The sequence below is a fragment of the Poromitra crassiceps genome (genome assembly GCF_964638095.1).
Source record: "Poromitra crassiceps genome assembly, chromosome: 4".
Classification (NCBI taxonomy): domain Eukaryota; kingdom Metazoa; phylum Chordata; class Actinopteri; order Beryciformes; family Melamphaidae; genus Poromitra; species Poromitra crassiceps.
Window position 1 is genome coordinate 59,499,754 of NC_139626.1, and position 27,154 is coordinate 59,526,907.

Here is a 27,154-nt window from a genome sequence, read left to right on the forward strand (position 1 = left end):
CTCAAAGAATTGACATTCCAGCTTGTTACCTGATGTCAGTACAGTAGTAAGGATTATGAAAGTTTTGATGAATAAATCCAAGTCAACGTTAACGTTAATCGCAGAATACCTCTTATAGTAATACTAAAAATAAACATCTAGGTAGCGTATCTAGCTAAACAACTAGGATTGCATTAACGTTAATATTTATATTATCGTTAGGTCAAACACACCTTAACGTTATGAGTGCGGCCGTTTTTGATTAACTCATTGAATGCCAATGACGACAGCTGTCGTCAATTCAAATACTGACGTAGAGTGCCAATGACGACGGTTGTCGTCAATTGCGTTTTTTGACGGTGGGACGTGGATCAATCCCTGATACATCTCTGGTACAACTATTGTAGCTATTGGAGGTCTATAACCTATTTTACAGAACCCTTAGGTGGCGACAGTGCTCTCCACATAACAGAAAGGCAAGGAAAAAACAAAGAAGAAGTCGTTATGGAAACGGAAATCGCATCGCATCCGTATCGATATGCTGAAGCACGTTACTGCAGCTGTGCCTGCAGCAGCCAATCTGCTCCCACAATTGAGCCGCTCTGTGTCGGTTGCGACAGCACATCCGCACATCCACACCGTGGAGTTATTATTCTCAACTGGAAGCATCGTTGCCGGTGACAAACACACGCGGAACGCTGTAAAAAAGCTGCACCCTTCACTGTGCGCACAGCAAACTCAGCAGAGAGCCACCACAGACAGGAGGAGGAGTGTGCAGTTGAGGCGAGGCGGGGCGGGGCGGGGCGGGGGGGGGGGGGGGGGGGGGGGCACGCAGAGCAGCACGCAACACCCAGACAGACCCAGGCAGCAGGACAGGATTGACAAACGCAAGCCAGAATATCCGATGCCCACCAGCAGCAAATCAAGACCAGCAAGAAGCTGCAACCAGCAGCGCACGCAGGGGCCAGCGCTGCTGGTTGTAGCTAAAAATATTATTCTGCCAAACAAAATTCCCTGGCCTAAACTGTTTTATTGAAGGAAATTATTTTTGAGGTGTGACTACATTAGAAAAGATTAGCTTCAGAGTCAGTGTGTGCTTGAAATGTTTAATTTCACAAAAGGCCAATTATCTCAGCTTCTAGAAAAAAATTGCTGTTTTTGGATGAATCAAGCTATCTTCTCCGGCTCATAACTAAAGAACGGAAAATGGGATCAATAAACTTTTTTTTGCAGATGATAGAATAGAGTCTCATCGTTCTTTGTGCGTGTTCAGTGTTTACATAGTAATATCACACAATATTCTGTGGGCCTCGAGAAATCACTGAAAACGCTCTGAAACTCTGGCACTGGGAGCGTCCGTTCTCCAAAAGTGGCTGGCACTCAATGAGTTAACATTAAGTCCATGATCAAGTCTAGCATTTCGGTAATGTATATTCAGTGTGTGTGAACGATACTGTTATGCTAGCATTATTAGCACAGATGGCTATGTAAAACGCTATTTACAGTCCGTGGTCAAACATTAGCAGTGACCACCGACAACTTAATTCACTCACCGAAAAAAGTGGAAACCACCTTTCTTTGAGGTACGGTTAATACAGCCAACTGCATCGCAAGAAGGCATATTTACTGTCCAATATTGACAAAAAGCCACAACACCGGTCAGACAATTAGCCTAACGTTAGCTTAGACACTGCAAACAGCCCCCTTGAAACAGGCTGGGCCAGTCGCTGGGTAGCTAGCATTAGCATAGCTAGCAGAACGGCTACATTACAGCGCACTTGGATCTGCGAGTTTGCAGTCGCCATTTCAAAGAGGAGGACTATACGTGTACGATCCACACTGCTAAGAAGTAAAATAAAAATGTATCAAGAATCAGAATATAGAGCCATTTAACACTTATTTGAACACAAACACATCGCTGAATGCAGCTTTAAACGAGAAAAAATACAATTTTAAAATAAAGGGATTCACAGTTTTTCACACTCATCTGTTTCAGTTTCTAAATCAACATATGAAGCTGCAAAGTATTACAAGCTGAACTAAAATCGACAAACAATAAGCGTGCATAAGCCATGGGACCAGATGTGTGATGCTATTAATAGCATCATCTGTGCCACGCCCCTGCTTGTAAGCAAACTGAAAGGGGTCTAAAAATATGTCTACCTCATTCCTGAGCAGTGACACCATGATCCTCTCAAAACATTTCATAACAATGGATGTCAATGCAACAGGTGTAAAATCATGATTTTCTTCAGGGCAAGACGTTTTGGCAACAGGTGTAATTATTGACTTCTTCCAGAGGGTGGGGATGGTGTGCCAGTCCACAGATTTCTGGAAGACGGGGCACCATGCTGATGTCAGCTCCTCTGAGCATGTTTTGAGCAGAAATGCAGAAATGCCATCTGGCCTGCATGTGGCCTTCTTAGTGCAAGTCTGCTTACAAATTGATTGGACCTTGTGAGGGTCAATAATCACCAACCTCCTGGTCAGTAATCAAGATATTATCTGAAACCTTTTTACATTCAGAAGAAAAGTCCTGCGTTTCAAATCTCATGTAAAAATCATTGAATTCATTTGCTTTTTGCAGGTCATCGGAGGTACTGAGGCACTTTTTTTTGTTAGCTGCGGTCATATTAGTGATTGCCTTCAGAGTGTCCCACAGTTTTTTGGAGCTCATTGCAGAGAAGTTCTGTTCGATCATCTCCTTGTGCCTCCTCCTATACATATGATTAAGCTCCTTTTGTACTGCTTTCAATTGCATTCTCTCCCGGTTCTTAAATGTCAATGGCTGAGTTTCCCAACAAAGAAGCTTCTTAACCCTAGAACACTAACGTGATTTAAAGTCACACCATCACTAACGTCGGGTGTATTTCACCCGATGCAATATACCCCATAAAACATACTTCTCATCAAAATATCTTAAAGTACAACAATAAATGGCAAATTGAGGTACTCTTCTTTTGTTTTTAAATGTGAAATATCACAAAAAACACAAAAAAGTTTATTATGGGGGACAATATAAAAAATATGTCAAATTCGGGAAAAATTAGGTAATCGTTATAAAAAAATCCCCCCCTCCCCAAAAAAACAGGAGCTCCCAACTTCTCCTTCGGTCCACCCATTCATGGGACTTGTGTGGTGAAAAAAAAAAAAAAGTCACCACAATACCATTAACCCTAACCCGAAGATATTTTACCCTCTATCACTAACGTTGGGTGAAAATCACCCGAACACGTAGCCTGTGGAAAACAAACCAGGGACAAGCAGGGAAACAAACCTACATTCAATGACGTCAGTGAACATCCTGAAGGTACCTAAGGACCCGCCCACCTCAGACAGCAGCAAGACAATGAAAATCACGTGAATTAAATTGTCCGGGTGAAAATCACCCGACGTTAGTGTTCTAGGGTTAAGAGTTAAGAAGGCTCCAAAGAAGTGTTTCCCAAAAGCCTTCTTAACAGAAGAGAAGGAAAAAAAAGAGAGAAGGCTCTTAAGAAGCATCTTAACTGGAGCTGTCCACCATCTCGATGTGAGAGGTCCTCTGCGGCCCATTAGATGGCACTCTGAGCCCACCAGTGGGCCACGACCCAGTGGTTGAGAAACACTGTTGTAGAATAACCTAATCGTGGTCATGTTAAACAAGAACTTCTTCTATTAAACATTATTTATTTCAGACATGGACTGCAGTTCAAATTGCTTTATATACACATCATACAACAAAATTGCGAGAAACACTACAGAAATTAAGCGACCTTGGGTTCTGTGAAAGGTGCTATATAAATCCACAACATTCTTATTATAAAATGAATCCATTCTGCTTAGAGGAATATAGCCTACGGTAAAACATTTAAAACACAAGTAACCATACATACAGGGGAGATTTTCAGGTGTTCCCCAATTTTAAACACTAAAGGGTGTATGAAAGAAAGGATAAAGGGAAAAACACAAGAGGAACAGTGGACACAAGTATCTCCTTTTGCCTGATGCGGCTGGATCTGCCAGTGTTTCGTCATTAACTCATTCAGTGCCAGCCACTTTTGGAGAACGGATGCTCCCAGTGCCAGAGTTTTCAGAGCGTTTTCAGTGATTTCTCGAGGCCCACAGAATATTGTGTGATATTACTATGTAAACACCGAACACGCACAAGAACGAGCTGGCTCTATTGTATCATCAGCAAAAAAAAGTTTATTGATACCATTTTCCGTTCTTTAGTTATGAGCCGGAGAAGATAGGTTGTTTTCAGCGTTTTCAGGCTTTTCAAATTATTAGCTGAGATAATCCGCCTTTTGTGAAATGCAGCATTTCAAGCACATTCACTGAGTCTGAAGATAATATTTTCTGATGTAGTGACGTAGTTGTTGTGTGATGCCCTGCGTGCACCACCCCCCTCCCCCCCTCCCCCCGTAAACTCCTCCCCACACTGCACACAGCCTCACGCAACCATTATATTTTCGGAGTGCTGCGTTTGTGTGCTGCTGTCGGCTCTCAGCGCCACAGCAGGGAAGAGCCAACCCGGATTGCTGAATGGTTTGGCGTCAGGGGCTGCTTTCCTGTCTGCTAATCGGGTGGAGAAACTATACAGACAGACAGACAGACAGACAGGGACAGAGGGGCTCAGTTGTGAGCGCGGATTGACTCCTGTTCGGAGCCAATGTCAGCTCCCGCGACAGAGCAAATGGCTCTGGGAGCATGCATCGGGTTGTCTTTGATCCACGGCTTTTAGGCTGTTTCTCGGACCTGTCTCTAATCTGGACTGCACCGAGCAAGCACTGTCGCCACCTAATGAGTCCGTAAAATAGGTTATACACCTCCAATAGCTACTATAGTTGTACAGGAGCTGCGGAAGGCTTTGATCGACGTCCCACCGTCAAAAAACGCATTGGACGTCGAAGGACGTCCGTGGCATTCTACGTCACTATTTAATTGGACGTCGAAGGACGTCCATGGCATTCAATGAGTTAAGAAGGTGTTAAGAATGCCCCAGACCCTTCTTACAAAACCTTCTTAATGAAAGATCATCTTAGCGCTAAGAAGCTTTTGGGAAACGCAGCCTTCTTAACGGAAGATCATAGGCTAAGAAGCAATCGGGAAACGCGTTGGCTTCGTTGGCTTCTTACGGGAGCCTTAAGAAGGGTCAAAGAAGCTTCTTAGCGCTAAGAAGCTTTTGGGAAACGCATGCCTTCGTAAAGAAGCAATTGGGAAACACGTTTGCTTCTTAAGGGGGCCTTAAGAAGGGTTAAATTAGCTTCTTAGCGCTAAGAAGCTTTTGGGAAACCCAGCCAATATCTTACGATGAATGCAGTTTTTGACCTCTTTAGTTATGTATGCAGTGCCGGTCCTGACCTCCCAGGGGCGCTAAGCAAGATTCTGCTAAGGGGCCCTCCTACCTGGCCACACAGTCACACCTGACACCTTCAGTGCACCACTGCAATCCTCCCTCCTTTAAAACAGTTTGCTCCATCTGTCAATCTCAGAGTAAGTAGTCATACAGAACAGAATGAGCTATAAACAAACATTATTTATTGAATATAATATTTTGAATATAATCTTAAGATAAGTGAATATTAACAAGAAATAGTAGAAAATATAAAATGTAGAAAAATGAGCACTGAGCTTTGGCTCTGCTGCCTGGTAATTAGTCTAGTCTTCACACAATTATCTTTGGCTAATTTTAAATGTAAACATAAGCCTATAGGCTATACAGTATGTATATATACATGTATATATACAGTATGTATACAGTATGGCTGCAGGCAGCTTTCTCTCAAAATAGTAGTACAGTAAAAAAATATTAAACATATACAACTGTGCAATTAGCTTACAGTATGCCCAACAGTTTTAAGTTGATATTTAATCAATAGCTATTTAGTTAATGTCAATACCTTGCTTTCCATCTTGCATTAGGGCAGAGTAGACTTTTAACTAAATCTTCACTGAGTTTGATAGACTATAGATTGTCTTGTTTATTATTGTCAATGTACTTTTTGGCCTTGTTATTGTTTGTTTTGCTGTTATTTTGCATTGTGTCTTTCTTTTTTGTGTGCACAGTGCACCACCCCTAACACTGTCTGTCTGTCTGTCTGTCTGTCTGTCTGTCTGTCTGTCTGTCTGTCTCTATCTATCTGTCTGTCTGTCTCTATCTGTCTGTCTGTCTGTCTGTCTGTCTCTATCTGTCTGTCTGTCTGTCTGTCTGTCTGTCTCTATCTGTCTGTCTGTCTGTCTCTATCTATCTGTCTGTCTCTATCTGTCTGTCTGTCTGTCCGTCTGTCTGTCTGTCTCTATCTGTCTGTCTGTCTGTCCGTCTGCCTGCCTGCCTGTCTGTCTGTCTGTCTCTATCTGTCTGTCTGTCTGTCTGTCTGTCTCTATCTGTCTGTCTGTCTGTCTCTATCTGTCTGTCTGTCTGTCTGTCTGTCTCTATCTGTCTGTCTGTCTCTATCTGTCTGTCTGTCCGTCTGTCTGTCTGTCTCTATCTGTCTGTCTGTCTGTCCGTCTGCCTGCCTGCCTGCCTGTCTGTCTGTCTGTCTGTCTATCTGTCTGTCTGTCTGTCTGTCTGTCTGTCTGTCTCTATCTGTCTGTCTGTCTGTCTGTCTGTCTGTGTGTCTGTGTGTCTGTCTGTCTGTCTGTCTGTCTGTCTGTCTGTCTCTATCTATCTGTCTGTCTGTCTCTATCTGTCTGTCTATCTGTCTGTCTCTATCTGTCCGTCTGTCGGTCTGCCTGCCTGTCTGTCTGTCTGTCTGCCTGCCTGCCTGCCTGCCTGCCTGCCTGCCTGCCTGCCTGTCTGTCTGAGTGATCCTGTCTATTTTGCTGAATAAATGCTAGTGCTGCTGTGTCATTTTCCTGTAACTGTGGCTAGCATTACAACAACAAGCATGCACTAGGTTAGCAAACATACACAGGCTACAGCGAGCTAGAGAGAGAGATTGCAAGCTGCGTTAGCACCTCAACTAACATGAGCTTAGCTCGTCAGTGTGCAACACGTCTTGCCTACCTGACTGCTGTTGGCGCAGTTCAGTTAGACGCTGCTTCTTCTTCTTTTGTTCATGGCCAGAGGGATAAACACGCTTCATATTTCAGAGAGCAAACTTGTACTGTCTCCATGGATGCTAAACAAACACTTGTTTGGGGAAGGCGAGGGTGCGTGCGTACAAACTGCCAAAGAGTGTTGAAGGCAAGAAGAGTTGAAACATTTACTTTTTTGGGCAATGGGACAACAGCACAGGACCGTGACTGCCAATCGGAGGTGTCTCTTCCAGGCCAAAATGGCAGCAGGCTTGCTGCCTGTGTGCGCTGGTGCTGCAATGGAAGGATAGATTAGTTGTCACTTCTGATCAACGCAATTTCTTTATGATCTGCGGGGGCGGGGCCTTTTTCTGCTTTATGGGGCCTCACGCACGCTGCGTAGTGTGCGTATAGGGCCGACCGGCTCTGTATGTATGGTTTGTTGTTAGGGTAAACAGTTCTTTCTTTCTGAGGTATCACATTGTCCACACAAAATTGAATATAATCAGTAACAGTTTCAGTAGCATTGTCCACATCCATCACATTGTCATTGATAAAAACACAAATTCCCCCACCTCTTCCTTTCCCCGACGCTTCACTCCTGTCCGAGCAAATGAGAGAGAAGGCCTCCAACTCACACAAAGTGTCCAGAATATCACGATGGAGCCACGTCTCAGTAAACACCATGATAGATGACTCACGCTACTCGTAACAGGCTGTAGCGTTGATCCGCAGCTCGTCCATTTTCTTCCTCCATGACCTCACATTGCTGAGTATCATGGAGGGTAGAGGCGGGCGGCCTGTTCCCTCTCCGTCGGAGACGTCGCAGGTACTCCCCCACTCCCTCCTCTTCTCCTGAATGTATGGTGGCCATGACACTGTACTCCACACACACATTTTAACTAATTTATCTAATGTATGAGAGCTTTAACGGCTTTCATATTAACATTGAATGAAATAAAGCCATGGGTCAAACAGCAATTTTTAGAAGTTGAAAGACATAAAGATATGGTATGTGGATATTTCCCTGATGATATAAAATTGTTCCATATAAAAGATATTTGGCTCAAATAGACCTTGTCATGTTTGGTCTGAAAATGAATTTAACCATGACAATTAGTCATGGTTAGTGAGCTCTTCCACAAGAAGCTTCTCCTCTTTCTGAAGGGCTTCGTAGAAGGCATTTTTGGCTTTAGCTGTTGTCAGAAAAGCATAGAGTTCCCTCATCTGATCTTGACAGGTAGGTTTTGATCTGATAGTGGCGTAAGATTCTTCATTGATAGCGCCCTTGTCCAGGAGGTGATCCAAGATTGGTGTGACCATTCTCACTTTTTTGATCAGCTCTTGCCGGTATTTATCCACAAAGTCCACGCCTGAGAAGAAAGGGAGTGAAAAATGATTGAGTTATAAGATCAAGCTGTAACTTGCCTCTGCATTATTTTAAAGAATTACAATATGATCAAAGGTTTCTGTTGTAAAGTGTGGGTTTGGAAATGGCATACATACACCACCAATGATGGTACATTTCAATGTGTATATATTTGCAGGTTTGTGTACAAGTGTTCTGTGTACAAGGTGTGTGTGTGTGTGTGTGTGTGTGTGTGTGTGTGTGTGTGTGTGTCTGTGTGTGTGATATAAGTCCAGGTACAAGTACAAGGTGTGTGTGTGTGTGTGTGTGTGTGTGTGTGTGTGTGTGTGTGTGTGTGTGTGTGTGTGTGTGTGTGTGTGTGTGTGTGTGATAAGTCCAGTGTACATGGTGTGTTCCGCGTTAGATGCAATTTATTTATAACTGTTTGTTTTTTTGCTTGAAAACAGCTTTTTGGCAAGTTTAAAAATGACTACGGTAGGCTGGTTTTGAAAAGCGCTAATCGCTAAATTAACACATTGAGTGCCACAGCGCTTCAGTAAAATTGTCTGCAGCCTGTGCCAGATTCATTCAGTTGAAAACAGCTATAGAATTTTTTCTATTAGGGCTATATTGACAGGGCTAAACTTTAATGAAACATTGAACACTCCTGCTTCTTCCAAAGAAGAAATTTTGTTTCTAGACAGTTCCATTATGAAATGACAGCCTCTGAAAAAAGTGCACTTTCAAGGGTTTTCTGTCGTTTTTTTTTACTTTCCAAGATATAGTCACTTTTATGAATACCTTTTGCACTCTAATTTCGAGCACATTCACTGACTCTGGCTGGTGTTTTCTGATGTGGTGGCGTGGTGTGGTTTCTGTGCAGCCTGCGTGCCCCCCCCCCCCCTTTCCCCCCCCCCCCCCTCTCCACCTCTGAGCTGCGGGCTCCTCCCCACACGCACAGAGTTTGTTTTCTCACAGACTCCGTTTTTGCCCCGGACGGATCCCAGCGCGCAACAAGGAAATGCCAAACGCGACTGAACGAAAAGGCTTGGCCGTTCGGCTTCGGATGCTGGCTTTCTGGCAGGGAATCGTGTGGAGATAGATAGAAGCAGAAGAGCTCAGTTGTGAGCGCGGATGCAGCCGAGCCCACTGTCCGCTGCAGACAGAGCAATCTATACGGCTCTGGCTGAAGCATGCATCGGTTTCCCCTTTGATCACGTCTTTCCCCGCTGTCTCCTGCACAAAGTAAAGGATCTGAGGTGGGTGGCGCAGCTCCCGTGTCGATGTTTAAGGTGGCGCCGTGTGATCCCTTGAAGGGATTCATGCTCACTGGCTAGGTACGACCTTAAACAGCAGAATTATGGAATAATATGAATTATGATTTTAGGACGTCCACAGACGTCCTTGGCACTCCTCGTTACATTTTTTTAGGACGTCCAGAGACGTCCTTGGCACTCAATGTGTTAACGCCAGGGGGGGAAGATATCGTTAGGCCGGTATTTAAGGCCGAAACGCCCATTCCGGCCTATTCTGGCACTGCGCCACGCCTCTTCAGCGTAAAGCGCATTTCGGGGCCTAAACCCCAAGGCAGGCACAAGGCGCGTTTTTTTTGCGTCTAACACCAGTGGGAAAATAGAGCCCATAGTGTTCCTCATGTAGTAAAATACATGATAAATGTCTATTTACTATTTATTTATTTATTTAGACTCTATCAGACATATCATACTGCTGTGTTCTTCATGTAGTGACAGTAATCAGAAAATAGGTACAGGGATACACCACAATACCAGGCTGGGTTTTCTGACAGGTCTAGGCCTATATGTTTGACCGAAGAAAAATATAATTGCCAGGCAGGAGTGGTCAATTATCTTCTTTGTCCTTATCACCGTATCACCAGTCAAATGCTGCTTAATCTCAGCTGTGGCTGGTAAAGTACTGAGCACTTTTTCAGGTCACCAGCTGGTTTTCAACCAATCCATCCTGTTCTGAAACTATTGCGATGGCTAAGAAATCAATTTGACTGGTAAAGACGGTCTGAATTTGTGTAATATTTTGGTGGCAGTTGGCTGGTGGTTAGGATGTTCATCCTCTAACTAGATGGCCTGAGGATGAGTCCAATCCCTCATGTGGCTACTGAGGTGTCTCTCAAAGAGCTTCACAAAAGTTTGGGTGTCTGTTTTCAACACATCTATTATCTATGTAGAATAACAACGGAGTCAAAATGATACCGCCCACACTTTAGACAAGTTGTTGATACATAGTGTTGTATTATAACTACATTCATGAGATGGTGTGTCTCTGAATAATGTGCCAATTCTATGTTTTTTTCCCCCACATATTTTTTGTTACCTTCCCATCACTTACCTTTAGACAACTCCTCCACTGGATCATTCTTGTTGATCGGGGTTAGAACCTGCTGCTCGGTCACCTGCAACCAAGCAGAGTCTTGTTTATATTGCTGCGTGATCAATTCAGCTGTGTCATGTCGGTCTGCATTCTGCAGAACATGATAAAAGCAAATTATATTTTATCATCAGGTTAGGGTAATTATGCAATTATTAAAGATTTGTAAAACAGAGGGAAATCCGCACTTCAGCTGACGAACTGCGCCCAACCGGTGCTTCTCAGATAAGGGGACTGAGTGAACACATGAGAAAGAAACAATCTGGAGCACACGGTCAAAGTTAAGGCAATTTAATAAGTGTAAGCAGACTAACGTTTGGACACACAAAGTGTCTTCTTCAGAGTCAAACAGAGACATGGTGTAGATGACTGGTTAAATACTCCCACCAGGATAAAACCAGTCTCTCATTGGTGGGGCATGGTTAGAGTGTCATCAAAACACATAGCCAATGAGAGGGTACCACATAGCCTATGCTATAATATGCATTTTTTTCTATGCATTTCTTTTCTATGCATTGCTTATATTCAGTCTTGTATTGCCTTGCTGTATTTCCGTCTTCAATTGGTCGATTTCGAAATGCCCCTCCTTCCCTCGCTGCCATCTTGTCGCTCACCAGCTTGCAAAGCATGCTGGGATACCTGGCGTCAGGACATCGCAAGCGACAAGACGAGAGGAGGGGCCAAAACCGAAGACGGAAATACAGCAAGGCAGCCAACCAAGCTGCAGCAGCGGTGCGGGATCATGTCTATGTTCCCCGGGTTCTATGTTCCCCGGGTTCTATATTCCCCGTTTTTCACTAACCCTAAACCTAACCTCCCCCAGACCCTAACCCAAAACCTAACCTCTCCCAGGGAACATAGAAAGGGTTCTATGTTCCCCGTTTTTGTGGGACCGGGGAACATAGGACCCGGGGAACAGTGCGAGTGCGAGTACATGCGAGTTGATGGCGTATGCTGGCGTTTGGTGAGAAGGGGGTCTGATGTTTGGCCACTATCGACACCGATCACCCCCCCCCCCCCCCTTAAAGAAAATCCAGGTGAAATGTTATAGGTCTCTCCTGATTTTAAATATAGGTGAATCGCTTGGTTTGACCAAGTAAAACTATTTCCATAATCATTTTAAGAAATGTCTATGGAAGAATGAATGGGGGATAATCCCTTGGTGCGTATATGCCGAACCCGGAAGAGGGCGGCACTCTATATCACGCTTACTGTATATTGAGTGAGATATTAAAATATCTTGTATTTTCACTGTAACTCGGCTTTGCTGCCTCCCCAAATGCCCAAATGGGCAATTGAGTCACTCAAGGCTTCAAACTGTCCATCCAATACAGACAGACTATAGGCTGTTTCTGTTTTATATAATGATCATTATGTGGAAAAATAATTAGTGTTTGAATTCTTCTAATCGAAAATGATTATAAAGATATTTTTTCATAATAATTAGAATACAAATAATAATAGTAACAATAATAATAGCTATAATAATAATAATGATAATAATAATCATAATAATCCCACAGACCCCCTGCAATTATGCCAATTGACATGTCATCCAACACAATGCTGCTCACCTCCTTCAGTTGGGAGGAGGACTGGACTGTCTCTTTGGTAGAGGAGGTGGAGACACAGGGCTTTAGTTGAGAGCAGGGCTGGACTGGCTCATTGGTAGAGGAGGTGGGGAGAAGCTGCAGCTGTTGGTCCTGGCACCAGGCAGAGACAGAGACAACTGATTTAGTATGCCTGCGTTGATTAAATGTTGGCTGAAAGAGGAGTGTAATGTAAACACTGTAAACACTTTCTGTGAAGATATTAAGTTAAAGTATGTTAGGGGAGCAAAAGTAGTGCTAAGTTAACTTTCCAACCAAATTGGGTGAGTGTTGCCCTTTCTTTTCTCCCTCGTGTCTCTCTTTTCTTTCCTTTCTTCTTGTCATGTTTGGAAGCACAAGCCATGGTGGAAACCGAAGGTTTTAAAGTAAACCATACTTTATAGATATTGGCGCAGCCCTTTCAGAGGCTGTAGCCTATTGGATGGTATCCCACGTGACATGTGTGCAGACTGAAGATTTTTCATACTTGGTGTTGCCCCCTTTCACTGCGTCACTTCGCGTCACACTATACCATGTGTGGTATAAATGGGGGCGCGACTATTGTTCATCTCCCTTTTCCTTCACAACGACTCCAAGTCGTTGAAGAAGTGATGAAAAATGAGAAAAGCAAAAAACAACCAATGACAGACGCACCAGGTCTGTGGCAAGAGGGGATTGCATGATACCTTTGAGGAGGTCTGCCTTCGGACAGGCAGCGTTTTCAGTGACAGCAGCTCACACATGGAACAGTCTCCCATCACAGTGCAGAGACTGTGTCACTTATTGTTCTTTTAAAGTCAACTTCAAATCTTGGTTGAGAGACAATCAAGTGTGCGACCATGCTCTATAACATCCTGACATGCTTTGTTTTATGTGTTGTATTGTTATCCCCTGCTATTTTATGTGATTTCTATTGATTTTATGAAGTGTGCGGCACGACAGGTAGCTACAGTGTCTGCTGTTCCTGTTCTAATGTATTTTATGTATTTGTATTTGTATTTGCAGTTGTCACCATCATACCTGCCCAGGGACTATTGTTGAAAACTAGCCAACATGGCTAAACTGGCACATTTACAGAAATGTTTATTAATGTGTGCTGTCCCTGTAATTTTAAACTCAATAAATGAAAAAAATGAAAATGAAATGTGGTGAAAGGGGGCGACACCAAGTATGAAAAATCTTCAGTCTGGACGAGTGTCCTCTAGAGAGAGAGTGGCGTCAGCGGAGGACCAAAATGCGAGACTCATTAGCCAATGAACAGCCAGGAATGGGTCTCGCTCTACTTTTGCATGCTAAAATTAAGCTGATAATGTACAATTTGATTCAAAGGCAGGAAAAACCCTTTCAGAGTACAACACAAACTGTCTATTTTGCTGCAACTCGACAGTGCTGCTTAATCCAGGACCTTACTTCCTGGAACCCTTGAGAGTAAAAAAAAATGGTCCATTGGAGTGAATGGAGATGTTGGGACTCTTCTATCTACACGGCTCTGGTCTGGACACGTGTCACGTGGGATATTATCCAATAGGCTACAGCCTCTGAAAGGGCAAAGCCAATAGAATATAAACAACAAGGTCAGTAAAAACCACACCCAGTTGTTGAAGTGAGCTGTGCATTTTGTGCATGTCTGAACCGTCCGCGCGTCCATCCGTGCTGTGTGGCATGCCTGTGTGTGCGTGTGTGTGTGTGTCTGTGCGCGCATGTGTGTGTGGGTGTGTGTGTGTGTCTGTGCGCGCATGTGTGTGTGTGTGTGTGTGTGTGTGTGTGTGTGTGTGCATGTCTGTGTGTGTACGTGCATTACTGGATTGTGTGTGTTTCGAGCCGCTCTCTCCATACCATGCCAAAGTCTCGCCAATGAGGAAATGAATTCGCCATTCATCTCCAGATGTGTCTTAAAACTGTGCGTGTGTGCGTGAATGTGTCGTGCGTGTGACCGTGTGTGTATGCGTGCGTGCGTGTATCACCGACAAAAAGCTATTGTCCTCCACACATCTCTCTCTCTCCCTCTCTCTCTCTCTCTCTCTCTCTGTGCCTCTGTCTGTCTGTGCAGAGTCAGAGCCAGTCTCCCCAGATCTCTGTGAACTCCCCCAAATCTCACCATACACACACAAATCCACTTATAGAAGTGGCTGCACCTCTTAAAAATAGATACAAAGAAAAAAAAGTCACCTGCACGTTTCTGGTGTCTGAGTTTCTCCTGGTGTGCGAACCTGTGGACAGACAGTACAACGGTCGTTTGTTTGTGCGTGTGTGTGTGTGTCTCTGTGTGTGTGTGTGTGTGTGTGAGTGATGATGATGATGATGATGATGATAGAGATTGACAGGGTGTGAAGATAACTCACTATCACTCCTCCTCTTTCTCTTACATTTGTAGCAGAGCAGCAGACTGACAGCCAACAGCACAACAGCAGCAACAGTCACAGACACAGACACAGTCAAAACCAGGAAGTGACCTGGGCGAGAGACAGCTGGAAGAGGGGAGAGAGAGGGAGGAAGAAAGAGAGCATTTGTCAGAGAGTGCATTCAGTGTATAGAGAGCCAAAGTGAACGTCACTTCCTGCCTTTCTCTGTGTACCAGCGTCTGAAAAAATATGAATGGTGGTGAACAAGACAGACGTTACTTTCTTTATCCCGTTTGAATTGTGCCACGGGGTACACATGTAAATGTGATCAAATTAAAAGATAACTATGCATGTCGAGAAAGTCGCAGTTTGTCCTGAAACTGAAACGTAAGGTTTAGTTTTGTCAATTGACTACGGGCCCTCACCTCCTCTGTATTTACCACTACACCGCTGATAGTAACATTACAATAAAATAAAATAATAACATGATTTCAATAACCTAAAGACATGATTCATTAAGAACAGTGATAGAACAAAACAAAAACATGAAAAGTTAACCTCAAATTACTTTATTTCCAGAATTAATCTTTCTTAATTATTTTTTATAACTCTACCTGCTAGAGTGATTAGATGGGTAGGAGAAGTTGTAGCTCCTAATGGGTTGCTGGCCTCACAGTAATATTCTCCACTGTGTTCAGATGTGATGTCAGTGATGGTGAAGGTCTGTCCTGATGCTTTTGGAGAGGTGTCATTCTTCTTGTACCAGGTGTAGGTAGCTGCTGGGTTGGCATCACTGCTGCAGTTCAGAGTCACTGAACTGCCCTCGACAATTTCACCAGAGGGACTCACCAACACCAACTTCCTGGGACCATCTGGACAACATGGATTAATGAAATAAGGATGTTTTAAACCAGTAGTTCTCAACCTAGGGCCGGGACCCCCAGGCGGTCATTAGATACAGTAAATGGGGGGGAGGGGACGCGGGATGATTGTAAAAAAAATAAAAAATAAAATACATTATTTTTCTTCATTGATGATTAAATCTCCCATACCAATGATTTAATGCGTTATATAAACCATAAAAACAAATTCAGTGAGTGAGTTAAATCAGTGTGTGAATGCGTGCACACTGCCGTTGGGTTGAGTAGTGGTGGGAGGGGGGGTTGCAAACCCCAGCTTAACGTTTTTTGATGTTCGTGGCTCAAAAAGGTTGAGAACCACTGTTTTAAACAATGACACATACTGTCATTAAACCATTAGTAGTACAGATGTAGGAGGCAACATCTGAACATTTGGAGTGAGCTTATGACTACAGGTCTGATGGTTTGAATTACAGCTAATTACAGCTAATCTCGCTCTCCCATCCATCAACATCTGCTGTCACTGTGCCCCTGAGCAAGGCACTTCATCTCCAACTGCTACAGTCATACACTGTGGTTGTACTGGCAGCTCCCACTGAAGTGAACAAAGTTTCATTTAGGCGTCCTTGTTAACAGGCGAGGCCGTTCACACCACCCGCACGCGTACCACGGTGAAGCCACGCTCACGCCAAAGCCACGCTCACGCCACGCCGAAGCAATCACTCAGGATTGACGCCGAATTTTGTGCGTGCGTGATGCGTGCAGCCAGGCATGAAGTCAATGGGGTCATCCCTATGTTCCCCGGGTCCTATGTTCCCCGGGTCCTATGTTCCCCGTTTTTAACACTCTCCATAACATTTGGGGTGTCTATCCGCTATGCCGACCACCCGCAATGCCGACCTTAGGTTTAGGCGTGAGGGGTGGGAGAGGTTAGGTTTTGGGTTAGGGTCTGGGGGAGGTTAGGAAGGGTTCTATGTTCCCCGGTCCCACAAAAACGGGGAACATAGGACCCGGGGAATATAGGACCCGGGGAACATAGGTACGCTCCCAAGTCAATGAAGGTTGTGGGCGGCTTCAAGCCGTGAGAATAGGCGCTGAGAGGAAAAGAGGAGGCGTCTTGTGTGAACAGCAAGGCGTCCGTTCAGCTTGTACCTGCTTCAAGCTTCAGTTCTGCTTATGTTCGGCGTCCTGTGTGAACGAGGGCTTAGTTTGTTTGTTGCTTTTAGTTTCACTCACATGTCACATTGACAGAGACAGAGGCAGACCTCTTTGTCCCCAGCTCATTCTCAGCTTCACAGTGATACTCTCCAGAGTCAGAGGACTGGATGGAAACCAAGTCAAGCTGTGCTCCTGTTTTCAAAGCTTTCTGCTCTGGATCTCCATTCTCCTTGTACCAGGTGTAAAGGGTCTCTCTAATGAAGTTTTAAAAGCTCCCAAGTTGTTGCCGTTTTTGACTTGTCTTTTCCAAGTATGTTTTGACAGTGGTTTGTTCCATCGGACTGGTATAAATCAATCATTAAACCAATTCCTAAATCATCCAAAAATGACCCCAATGAGTCCCACTTAACTACAGGGGCATTCGCCTTTTAAGTACTGTTTATAAGTTGTACTCTAACATTTTAAACACCAGGCTGTCTCAGTTTCTAGAGGCTGAAAACATACTTGTGGAGGAGCAGAACGGATTCAGAAAACACAGGTCCTCTTTAGATCATATTTACTCTGTGAATACAGTCATCAGAGCTAGGATTTCTGAGGGGAAATCTACTTTTGTTTGTTTCGTTGATTTTCAGAAAGCGTTTGATTGTGTTGACAGGGATTTAATGGAGTTTAAACTTATTTCAGCTGGTGTGGATGGAACATTTTATAAAGCCATTAAAGCTTTATATAAATCCCTGGTTGCCTGTGTGCAGGTGAACAATATGAAAACAGGGTGATTTTCTACCCCACTTGGGGTCAAACAGGGTGACGTTCTTTCCCCTACCCTTTTCGCTTTGTTTATTAATGATTTAGCCCAACAAATTAAAATGGAAAATCTTGGTCTGCAAATTGGTGATATGAATTTGAATGTTTTGTTGTAAGCAGATGATATAATTCTCCTAGCAGGGAATGAGAAAGAGCTGCAGATTATGTTAAATGTTGTTAATCTCTGGAGTAGAAAATGGAGAGTTAATAGAGAAAAAACTCAAATTGTACATTTCCAGAAATCAGGTACAAGGAGAAGCACTTTTGATTTTCATGTTGGAGCTATGTCATTGGCATACCCTTACGAAAAAGTCACATGTGGAAATCACATGTGATTTTGAAATATGTGGTTTTTGGACACACGTTTCGTGTGACTCAACCACATGTTTTAATATCACATGTGGATGTTCACATGTCAAGCCACATGTGGAAGTCACATGTGATTTTGAAATGCCACATGTGATTGACATGTGGTTTTAATTGTGTGGAATTGTGTGGAAAATCACATGTGATTATGGAATATATGTGGTTTTTGGACACATGTTTCGTGTGATTCAGACCACATGTGATTTTAATATCACATGTGGGAATATTCACATGTGGATACTCACATGTGGAAAATCACATGTGATTTTGGAATATATGTGGTTTTTGGACACATGTTTTGTGTGATTCAGACCACATGTGATTGACATGTGGTTTTAATATCACATGTGGATATTCACATGTGGGAAATCACATGTGATTCTGGAATATATGTGGTTTTTGGACACATGTTTCGTGTGATTAAGACCACATGTGATCGACATGTGGTTTTAATATCACATGTGGGAATATTCACATGTGGATATCCACATGTGACCTATAACCACATGTGGTTTTAGGACACGTGGTTTTGTTATTCCCTCCACATGTGAATATTCCCACATGATATTAAAACCAAATGTGATTCAATATGTTGTGGACCACATGTGGTTTTGGCACACGTTTTGGTTTTTCACATGTGATTCAACATGTGGTTGAAATGTTTAATTTCCATGTCCAACAACCACATGTGGTTCAAGATCACATGTGGGAATATTCACATGTGGTTGAAACACATGAACCTTCCAACATGTGATCTTGAACCACATGTGATTGTTGGGACATGTGTTACATGCCAATTGGAATAACATGTGAAAAACCAAAACACATTTCTCCAAAACCACATGTGGAAAACATAGAATCACACATGGTTTCAACATTACATGTGGGAATATTCCCATGTGGATGGAATAACATGAACAACAAATTCACATGTCCTAAGATCACATGTGGGAACATTCACATGTATTAGTAGACAACCACATGTGAATGATCCCTTCTTTGACACATTTTCCACATAATTTCAGATTACATACAATTTGACACATACCAGTAGGTTATTTGCAACACACAACACATGTACAAGAATAAAATTATCTTATTTATTAACAAAACTTCACCTTTTCATAACTGCATTTATCATACATCTCTAGAAAAGGGAGTGATTGACAGATCGCATGTACAGTGATCACGGAACAATTGCAGGTGAAGCTGCAGCTCTGATGGATGAAAAATAAAGATGGCAACAGCCACCACTTCAACTCCAAACGGGAGACCAAAATCAAAGGGAGTGATTGACAGATTGCATGTACAGTGATCATGGAACAATTGCAGGTGAAGCTGCAGCTCTGATGGATGAAAAATAAAGATGGCAACAGCCACTTTTTGGGGAGTTTAGCTCGATTGCCATTTTGTCCCCACTTACCCTAAATATACACTGTCTTTACGGTCACTCTCGATGCAGTATGGAGAGAGGGGTCATATTTAGCGATACAACAGTGGAGGCGGCACTACCGTTCAAAGGCAACAAAACACAGCGCCTAAAGCTCTATGCACATGTGTACATGTTGTGACTAGTTTATTCACCATGCTATGAAATAATAATCCATAGTTGCATGAAACATTATTTCCATAGTAAATCCATACCGGGTCACTTCCTTGTTTGTCTGTGGACAGCGCTTCCACGCATGCGTTATTTGCACATGCGCTGTACACCCGGCAGCGATGTTTACTAAATATTTATTTACCTCAAAAAATTGTTTTTCTGCATTTTGGATTAGTACCCGAGTCACAAGATGTACATAGAGCTTTTTGGCACTTTGTTTTGTTGCCTTTGAACGGCAGTACCGTTCTATCGCTAAATATGACCCCTCTCTCCATACTGCATCGAGAGTGACTGTAAAGACAGTGTATATTGGGGGGATATGGCAATCGAGCTAAACTCCCCAAAAAGTGGCCTATCCCTTTGTAATAACTATGCTAGGGTGTCATGTGAGCTTCTTGTGAGCCTTCAGAACTTGGGGCTGTGGTTCCATGTCGCTGTTCCGACCTCTCGCTGTTCCGACCTCCCCTCTCCCAGCCCCCATGCCTAAACCTAACCTCCCCCAGACCCTAACCCAAAACCTAACCTCTCCCACCCCCACGCCTAAACCTAACCTCCCCCAGACCCTAACCCAAAACCTAACCTCTCCCACCCCCCACGCCTAAACCTAAGGTCGGCATTGCGAGTGGTCGGCATAGCGGGTGGACACCGGGGCTGTCATGTCCCTTTCAGGGACAGCTTCCTGTGAGATTTCAGAACTTGGGGGTGTCATGTCCCTTTCAGGAACACCTTATCTGCCGCTGACAAGTCTTCTGATCTTGTTGGTTCCCCTGTGAAAATTTAAATATCATTAGAATAGCCCTGTGAAAATTTTAATATCATTAGAATAATCAAGGCAATTTCACAAACATACTGGGGTATTACAACCAAAACTAGGCAAACCTAGTGTAGTCCGGCTGTGAACTGAAACATTTGATTCAGGACTTTATATTCACAAATGGTCCCATAACTTACACAAAATCTATGATGCATAGAGCAACATTCTCAGAATTTTGGGCAACACCCTATGCCCTAAAACAGATGCTGTAAAATGTGCCATGGATAATGGATGGAGATGCAATAAATCCAACAGAAAATGCTACAACAGAATCTGTGCCCCTACGCCCCGACTACAATTACAGCTCTATTATGAAACGAATACAACCCTAACACTGCAGGGGAAAAAAGAGCGATACAGGCAGAGAGATACACCAGATATCAGACCAGAACACTAATTGAGCACAGATCGGCTCTTCTCCTTTCAGAGAGAGCCTGGAGATGCAAGGTTAGCCTTCTTCTAATGGCTTTTCGGCAGAGAGGATGATGCCTTGTGGCACATCCCCTCCACCCCTTCATGCTCAGAACGCCCACGAGTTTAGCCTCAGGCAGGAAAATGTTTATCACATCACTGATGACATCACAATCGTGACAGACACCGCCAATTTTAATTAAGATATATCAATATAATATAAGCATGAATTAAGGTCAGGTTACATTCTATACGTTTTACACCCACTTTCAGTGATAGAGAAAACTAGAGAAACTTACTGTTCTTTGTCGCACTGCCTCACATCCTTCAACTTCTGGGCCATGCACTGTCTGATTAGAACCTCACTGGTGTTTGGGAACACAGCTTGCACTTGGTCTGTTGGAACAACAACAAAATACAAATTTACTTCAAGGTAAATTAAATTAAATAACTTAAGTTAACAAACAAAACAAAAAGACAGACCTCTTGACCAGAATATTTATTTTACACTATATTTTAGGCACTGTGTTTTGTTGACTTTGAGCCGCGATCCGCTTGGTCCTGTTTTAGTGCTGTCCATTTAACTACTGCACACCCCGACCCTCCAAACTGCACGGACAGTTGCTGTGAAGACGTGTATATCGATGTTTATTGGGGGCGATATGGAAAATTCGCTAAACTCCCCAAAAAGTGGCCTATCCATTTAAGTTTTTCAACTTATATCATCAAATGATGGTACTAACATGCATTGTCTGTGATCAGATTGCAATCCGATAGTGTGCTTGAAAACATTAGCATACCGTTGTTACAGAGATCACGGGTCCCAGGCTGCTCCGCCGTTTCATGGGGAAGGGGTGGGGTGGTGCTGGTGGAGGCAGCAGTGGCTTCAGGAGACGACAGGAGAGACAGAGGCAGAGGGAAAGACAGTAGAGAGGCAGAGAAGGAGACAGGGATAGAGGTAATTATCACCTGACACTAACATGCATTTTTTTTCTGAGATCAGACTGCAGCGCATCAGAGTCAAAGTAGCAAAAAATAAATATAAAAAAATATAAAAAATAAATAGATAAATGTATTTATTCCAAATCTATTTTTTTGACTAAATAATATTATATAGTATTTGTGTATTTAAATTAATATCCTTGCTTCTTTGTATACCACTATGCTGAGAACATCTGCACTATATTTGCAGAGCCTATTTGAATGTTGTTGTTTTTTAGTCACATTTGCAGGGTTCTCATACCTCCTAAAAATCAAATTCAAATACTTTGCAAGGAATTTCCAGACCCAATTCTCTTAAATTTGAGGGCCGGGCAGAACTTTCAAAATAATGTAATGAGAACCATGTGCTGATTTTGTAAGGACTAAATAAGGACCCTACCGTTGTTGGGAGAGGGGACAGGGTCCCAGTCCGCTCCGGCACTTTGTGGGTGGGGTGGTGGTGGAGACGGCAGTGGCTTCAGGAGACGACGGGAGACACAGGCAGAGAGAGAGAGAGGAAAGAGAGACACAGAGGAGAGAGAGAGGCAGAGACAGGGATAGAGGCCATTGACGCCTGGCGTATTTTCTGTGATCAGATTGCAATCGGATAGTGCTTGACCACATTAACCTGATTTAATTTACACCTGGTAATAATGTATCTCCAGTGTTCACATTGAAATCAGGTAAGCTCCATAGCATAGAGCAGTAGAAAAACTGCAGTGACTGTTGTTGTATGTGGATTGAGAGGATGCATTGCATGTACACTTGTGTTCAATGTGGTCACAATTAGAGATGCAACGGTATGAGTTTTTGATATTGGTATGATAACCTTGAACAAAAATACCACGGTTTCACGGTATCGCGGACCTTTATGTGTTATTGTGAAATCTGGCAACAAAAAAATAGCCTACGTAATTTTTTTTTGCGGTTGAACCAAATGCATTTTATTTTATTTAATCTAATTAACTCATGTAAAATTAAAACACACATGCTTATCTTTTGTCAAATCGGATTGGACACTGGACATAAATGATTGTTTCAATGTTAATGCGCGCACACACACACACACACACACACACACACACACACACTTATTCGTATCCAAAAGTACTATAGGGCAAATATTAGAGATCCAGATATTTTTGAAGAAAGTTGCTGTACAGCACAGTCTATGATAGAACAGACACTGGATGCTTGTGTGTATCCATCCTCACTCTGTCTTGGGGACGTTTAGCCTACACCCTTACTTTCAAGTGGTCAAGCACTACCCGATTGCAATCTGATCACATCTGATCACAGAAAACACATGTTAATGCCAGGTGTAAATGGCCACATAGAGACAGAGGGGGATAGATATGATGGGCACCACTGCTAATTATTTAGCTAAAGCTAGCTACAGCAGGGTTCATACAGACATCACATTACAAGATTACATTTAAAGACTTTCAAGTACTCTTTCAAGCACTTGGTTTGGAAATAGGCTATTTTCAAGGTGCAGTACTTGATCCCCCCCTCAAAATCAAAGCACTTCAAGGAACCCTGTTACAGTGAATAAAACAAGTATAGCTACACATTCACTTACACTATAGGCAGCACACTGCATTAGAGGGGATTTAGAACCACAACCCTTATGATATTAACAGAACTTACCACAATGTATCCAGAGGTTGCACTGCAAGAGAAAAGGAAAATTCAATCTTTAGCAAGCTAACTTTTGACAAAGTCAGGCCTTAACAATAAAAGTAACAAACAGCACTTGCCAGATTATGTTTCCACATATTTTCCTTAGCATGGGAAGCTGCCAGCTAGCTCACGTTTTATTTTCTGTGTGCTGGAGGCATTTTCATGGCACAATTGTGTCAAACAATGCACTGTTAGCAGCATGCAATGCAGACCTTAGCTAACGTTGCACTAATAGACTACTGTTGCTCACGGAGGAAGAAAAAAGCATTGTATCTATGAATGGCAGGCTTACTACATGCTGCATAGCTTACGTTAGCTAACAGCTAGCTAACAGCAATTCCCACACAACTAACATTAAGCTAACTAACGCTAGCGAACTGTGATAACAATACCATGACCTCAACCACGAGTGCTCGTCTTATTTCCTTCAAAGCCCTTCAACCAAACCATGTAACGCTAGGTTAAGCTAACGTGATAGCCTAGCTACTTCAAACCAAGTTATTCTGTGCAGCTGGGGCTAGCATGCAGTAAACGTTAGATGCCCTAAACCAAACCATAGCAGTTGTTTTTTAACATTTGGCACGCAATGCAGACAATATATATAACATGCGCCATGTCGCCATCCAGGCGTTGTTGCTCGCTGAGACAAGAAAACTGCATTTTAATACATGACAGGCCTGACATATGCTACTGTTACAGGTCTCGGGCTGAGATCCCATAAACAGGTAACATCCTGTAAAAACAGGAGAAGGAATGAGACACGGACAAGGTGCTATGTTTACTTGCAGCTCCGCTCATCACAATTTATTTTATATTGTGCAAAATATATCTTTTTTTCTTTCTCTTTGTATTTTGTTTCCATATTTCAATGTTACTGTAACAATTCACATTTTCATCATATCCAAAAATATCATCAAAACAGGCTATAGTCACAATCTTATTCACATTCAAAATAAACAAACATTTTCCATGTTCCATTTCCTGAGTTAAATCAGTGTACTAAGGCATGAATAAATCCTCATTCAGTCTATAAAGTTAGCTAATGTTTCATTTACCACTACATTCCCACATTAGGCTACTAAGAAATGCAGAATCTCTAGGTTTTAACCTCTCATAGTGCAAAGAAATAAACGAAATTAACAGTACTAGCAACTACACATTGCTACTATGGCTGTGCCATTTCAATGAGAACATATGAGCTGACTTACAAAAACGAACTTTTAACAGTGCTTCTAAATTCTAACTAACATCACCACATATTCACTAAAACAGTTGTGTTCCCAAAACAATAATGCTTTACCAAAAACGAAATGTGCTGGAGCTTAAAACCTAAGACCTGTTTGGCTTTTACCATGTTTAGAAAGAAACGTTTACAGCCGGCGCCATTTTGCATCACGTTACAGTACAAACAAAAACGTTTTTCTACTTGTTCACAAAACCATCTAAATGCAGTCATTACACTTGCAAAATCGATCTACTACTTAGTTTACATGTTAAGCAACGTGTATGTGCAGTTGTACAAGTGTTAATACTTTACCAACCTGTAAAAACAGGAGAAGGAATGAGACACGGACAAGGTGCTATGTTTACTTGCAGCTCCGCTCATCACAATGAGGAAGCCAACGAGAGTCCGCTTGTAAAAACAAAGAGGGTCCGTCCGAGAAGCGCACCAAGTCACACTGCCCCCTGTTGGCAACACCGAAAACTCCAAAGTGAATTAAATCACTTACGTTGTATCCGACAATAAAAAAATGGTTCAACCATAAATATGAATAAAAAACTTTATATTAGATTATCAAATTATTAATTTTCAGCTATTGGAGTGGATACAATTAAAATTGAATGAAAAGCTGCATGCTTTTGTTTTATCAGTGCACACATTAAATTCTCACATGTGGAAAATGTTATTCACATGTGAATAAAGCATAATCACATGTGCGATTGCACGTTTCACATGTGACTTTGACACATGTAAAATTATCACATGTGGAAAATGTCTTTCACATGTGAATAAATCATAATCACATGTGAGATTGCAAGTTTCACATGTGACATTGACACACATAACATTTTCACATGTGGAAAATGTCATTCACATGTGAATAAATCATAATCACATGTGAGATTGCATGTTTCACATGTGACTTTGACACACATAACATTTTCACATGTGGAAAATGTCTTTCACATGTGAATAAATCATAATCACATGTGAGATTGCATGTTTCACATGTGACTTTGACACACATTAAATTCTCACATGTGGAAAATGTTATTCACATGTGAATAAAGCATAATCACATGTGCGATTGCACGTTTCACATGTGACTTTGACACATGTAAAATTATCACATGTGGAAAATGTCTTTCACATGTGAATAAATCATAATCACATGTGAGATTGCAAGTTTCACATGTGACATTGACACACATAACATTTTCACATGTGGAAAATGTCATTCACATGTGAATAAATCATAATCACATGTGAGATTGCATGTTTCACATGTGACTTTGACACACATTAAATTCTCACATGTGGACAATGTTATTCACATGTGAATAAATCATAATCACATGTCAGATTGCACGTTTCACATGTGACTTTGACACACGTAAAATTATCACATGTGGAAAATGTCTTTCACATGTGAATAAATCATAATCACATGTGAGATTGCAAGTTTCACATGTGACATTGACACACATAACATTTTCACACGTGGAAAATGTCATTCACATGTGAATAAATCATAATCACATGTGAGATTGCATGTTTCACATGTGACTTTGACACACATAAAATTATCAGATGTGGAAAATGTCTTTCACATGTAAATAAATCATAATCACACGTGAGATTGCATGTGTCACATGTGACTTTGACACACATTCAATTCTCACATGTGGAAAATGTTATTCACATGTGAATAAATCATAATCACATGTGAGATTGCACGTTTCACATGTGACTTTGACACACGTAAAATTATCACATGTGGAAAATGTTATTCACATGTGAATAAATCATAATCACATGTGAGATTGCAAGTTTCACATGTGACTTTGACACACATTATACTTTCACATGTGAACGTTTTTATTTCACATGTGAATAAAGCATAATCACATGTGAGATTGCAGGTTTCACATGTGACTTTGACACACATTATATTTTCACATGTGGAATATTTCATTTCACATGTGAGATTGCACGTTTCACATGTGAAAGTGAGTTTTCACATGTGAAATGGAAGATTTCACATGTGAATTACATGTGACTTTTTCGTAAGGGTATACCAGTTCATATAAATATCTGGGTTTTACTTTTGATTAATTTTTTTTTACGTTTGAAGAGCGTTAGTGTGTTGGCCGACACTGCTGGTAGAGCCCTGGGTTCAGTAATAAGTCAAGTGAAAACTTGTAAAAACCTTGGTTATGCTACATTTTCAAAGCTTTATGATGCATGTGTGTCACCAGTTTTGTTTTATGCAGCTGGAGTTTGGGGAAGTAAGGAATTTTCCAAGGTGAATGCCATCCAAAACCGTGCGATCCGATGTTTTCTGGGCGTACATAAATGTACACCTGTGTTGGCTTTTCAAGGGGACATGGGTTGGGAGCCTTGTTTGATCAAACAGAAAAGTGAAATGTTGAGATTGTGGAACCGTCTATCTAATATGCCAGAGAGTAGAGTTGCAAAACAAGTGTTTAACTGGGATAAAGCACATAACTACCCATGGTGTAATGATATGAATGCTGTGTTCAGGGAAGCTGACCAGCAATTTATTTTCAGAAACAGTTAACGTTGTAGTGT

The 27,154-nt window shown here is 42.2% G+C and overlaps 2 protein-coding genes across 2 annotated transcripts in view; both read right to left on the bottom strand.

Moving 5' to 3' along the window:
- LOC310775879 (uncharacterized protein) overlaps nt 1-17,099 on the bottom strand; it is a gene marked incomplete at both ends in the record, with an annotated part of 89,337 nt that extends 72,238 nt beyond the window's left edge. Inside the window, 3 exons of the mRNA XM_083636005.1 lie at nt 15,275-15,532; nt 16,757-16,932; nt 17,092-17,099. Of these exons, the coding sequence (XP_083492131.1) occupies nt 15,275-15,532; nt 16,757-16,932; nt 17,092-17,099 (442 nt within the window). The remainder of the gene's footprint in view (nt 1-15,274; nt 15,533-16,756; nt 16,933-17,091) is intronic.
- Nucleotides 17,100-20,139: 3,040 nt separating this feature from the next.
- LOC310775880 (uncharacterized protein) lies at nt 20,140-24,138 on the bottom strand (the record flags this gene model as incomplete). The annotated part of the gene is made up of 6 exons (XM_083636006.1): nt 20,140-20,218; nt 20,976-21,072; nt 21,477-21,560; nt 22,058-22,133; nt 23,308-23,329; nt 24,074-24,138. 6 exons carry the CDS (start codon nt 24,136-24,138, stop codon nt 20,179-20,181), a joined length of 384 nt encoding a protein of 127 aa, XP_083492132.1. The 3' UTR covers nt 20,140-20,178.
- Between the last annotated feature and the right edge of the window lie 3,016 nt (nt 24,139-27,154).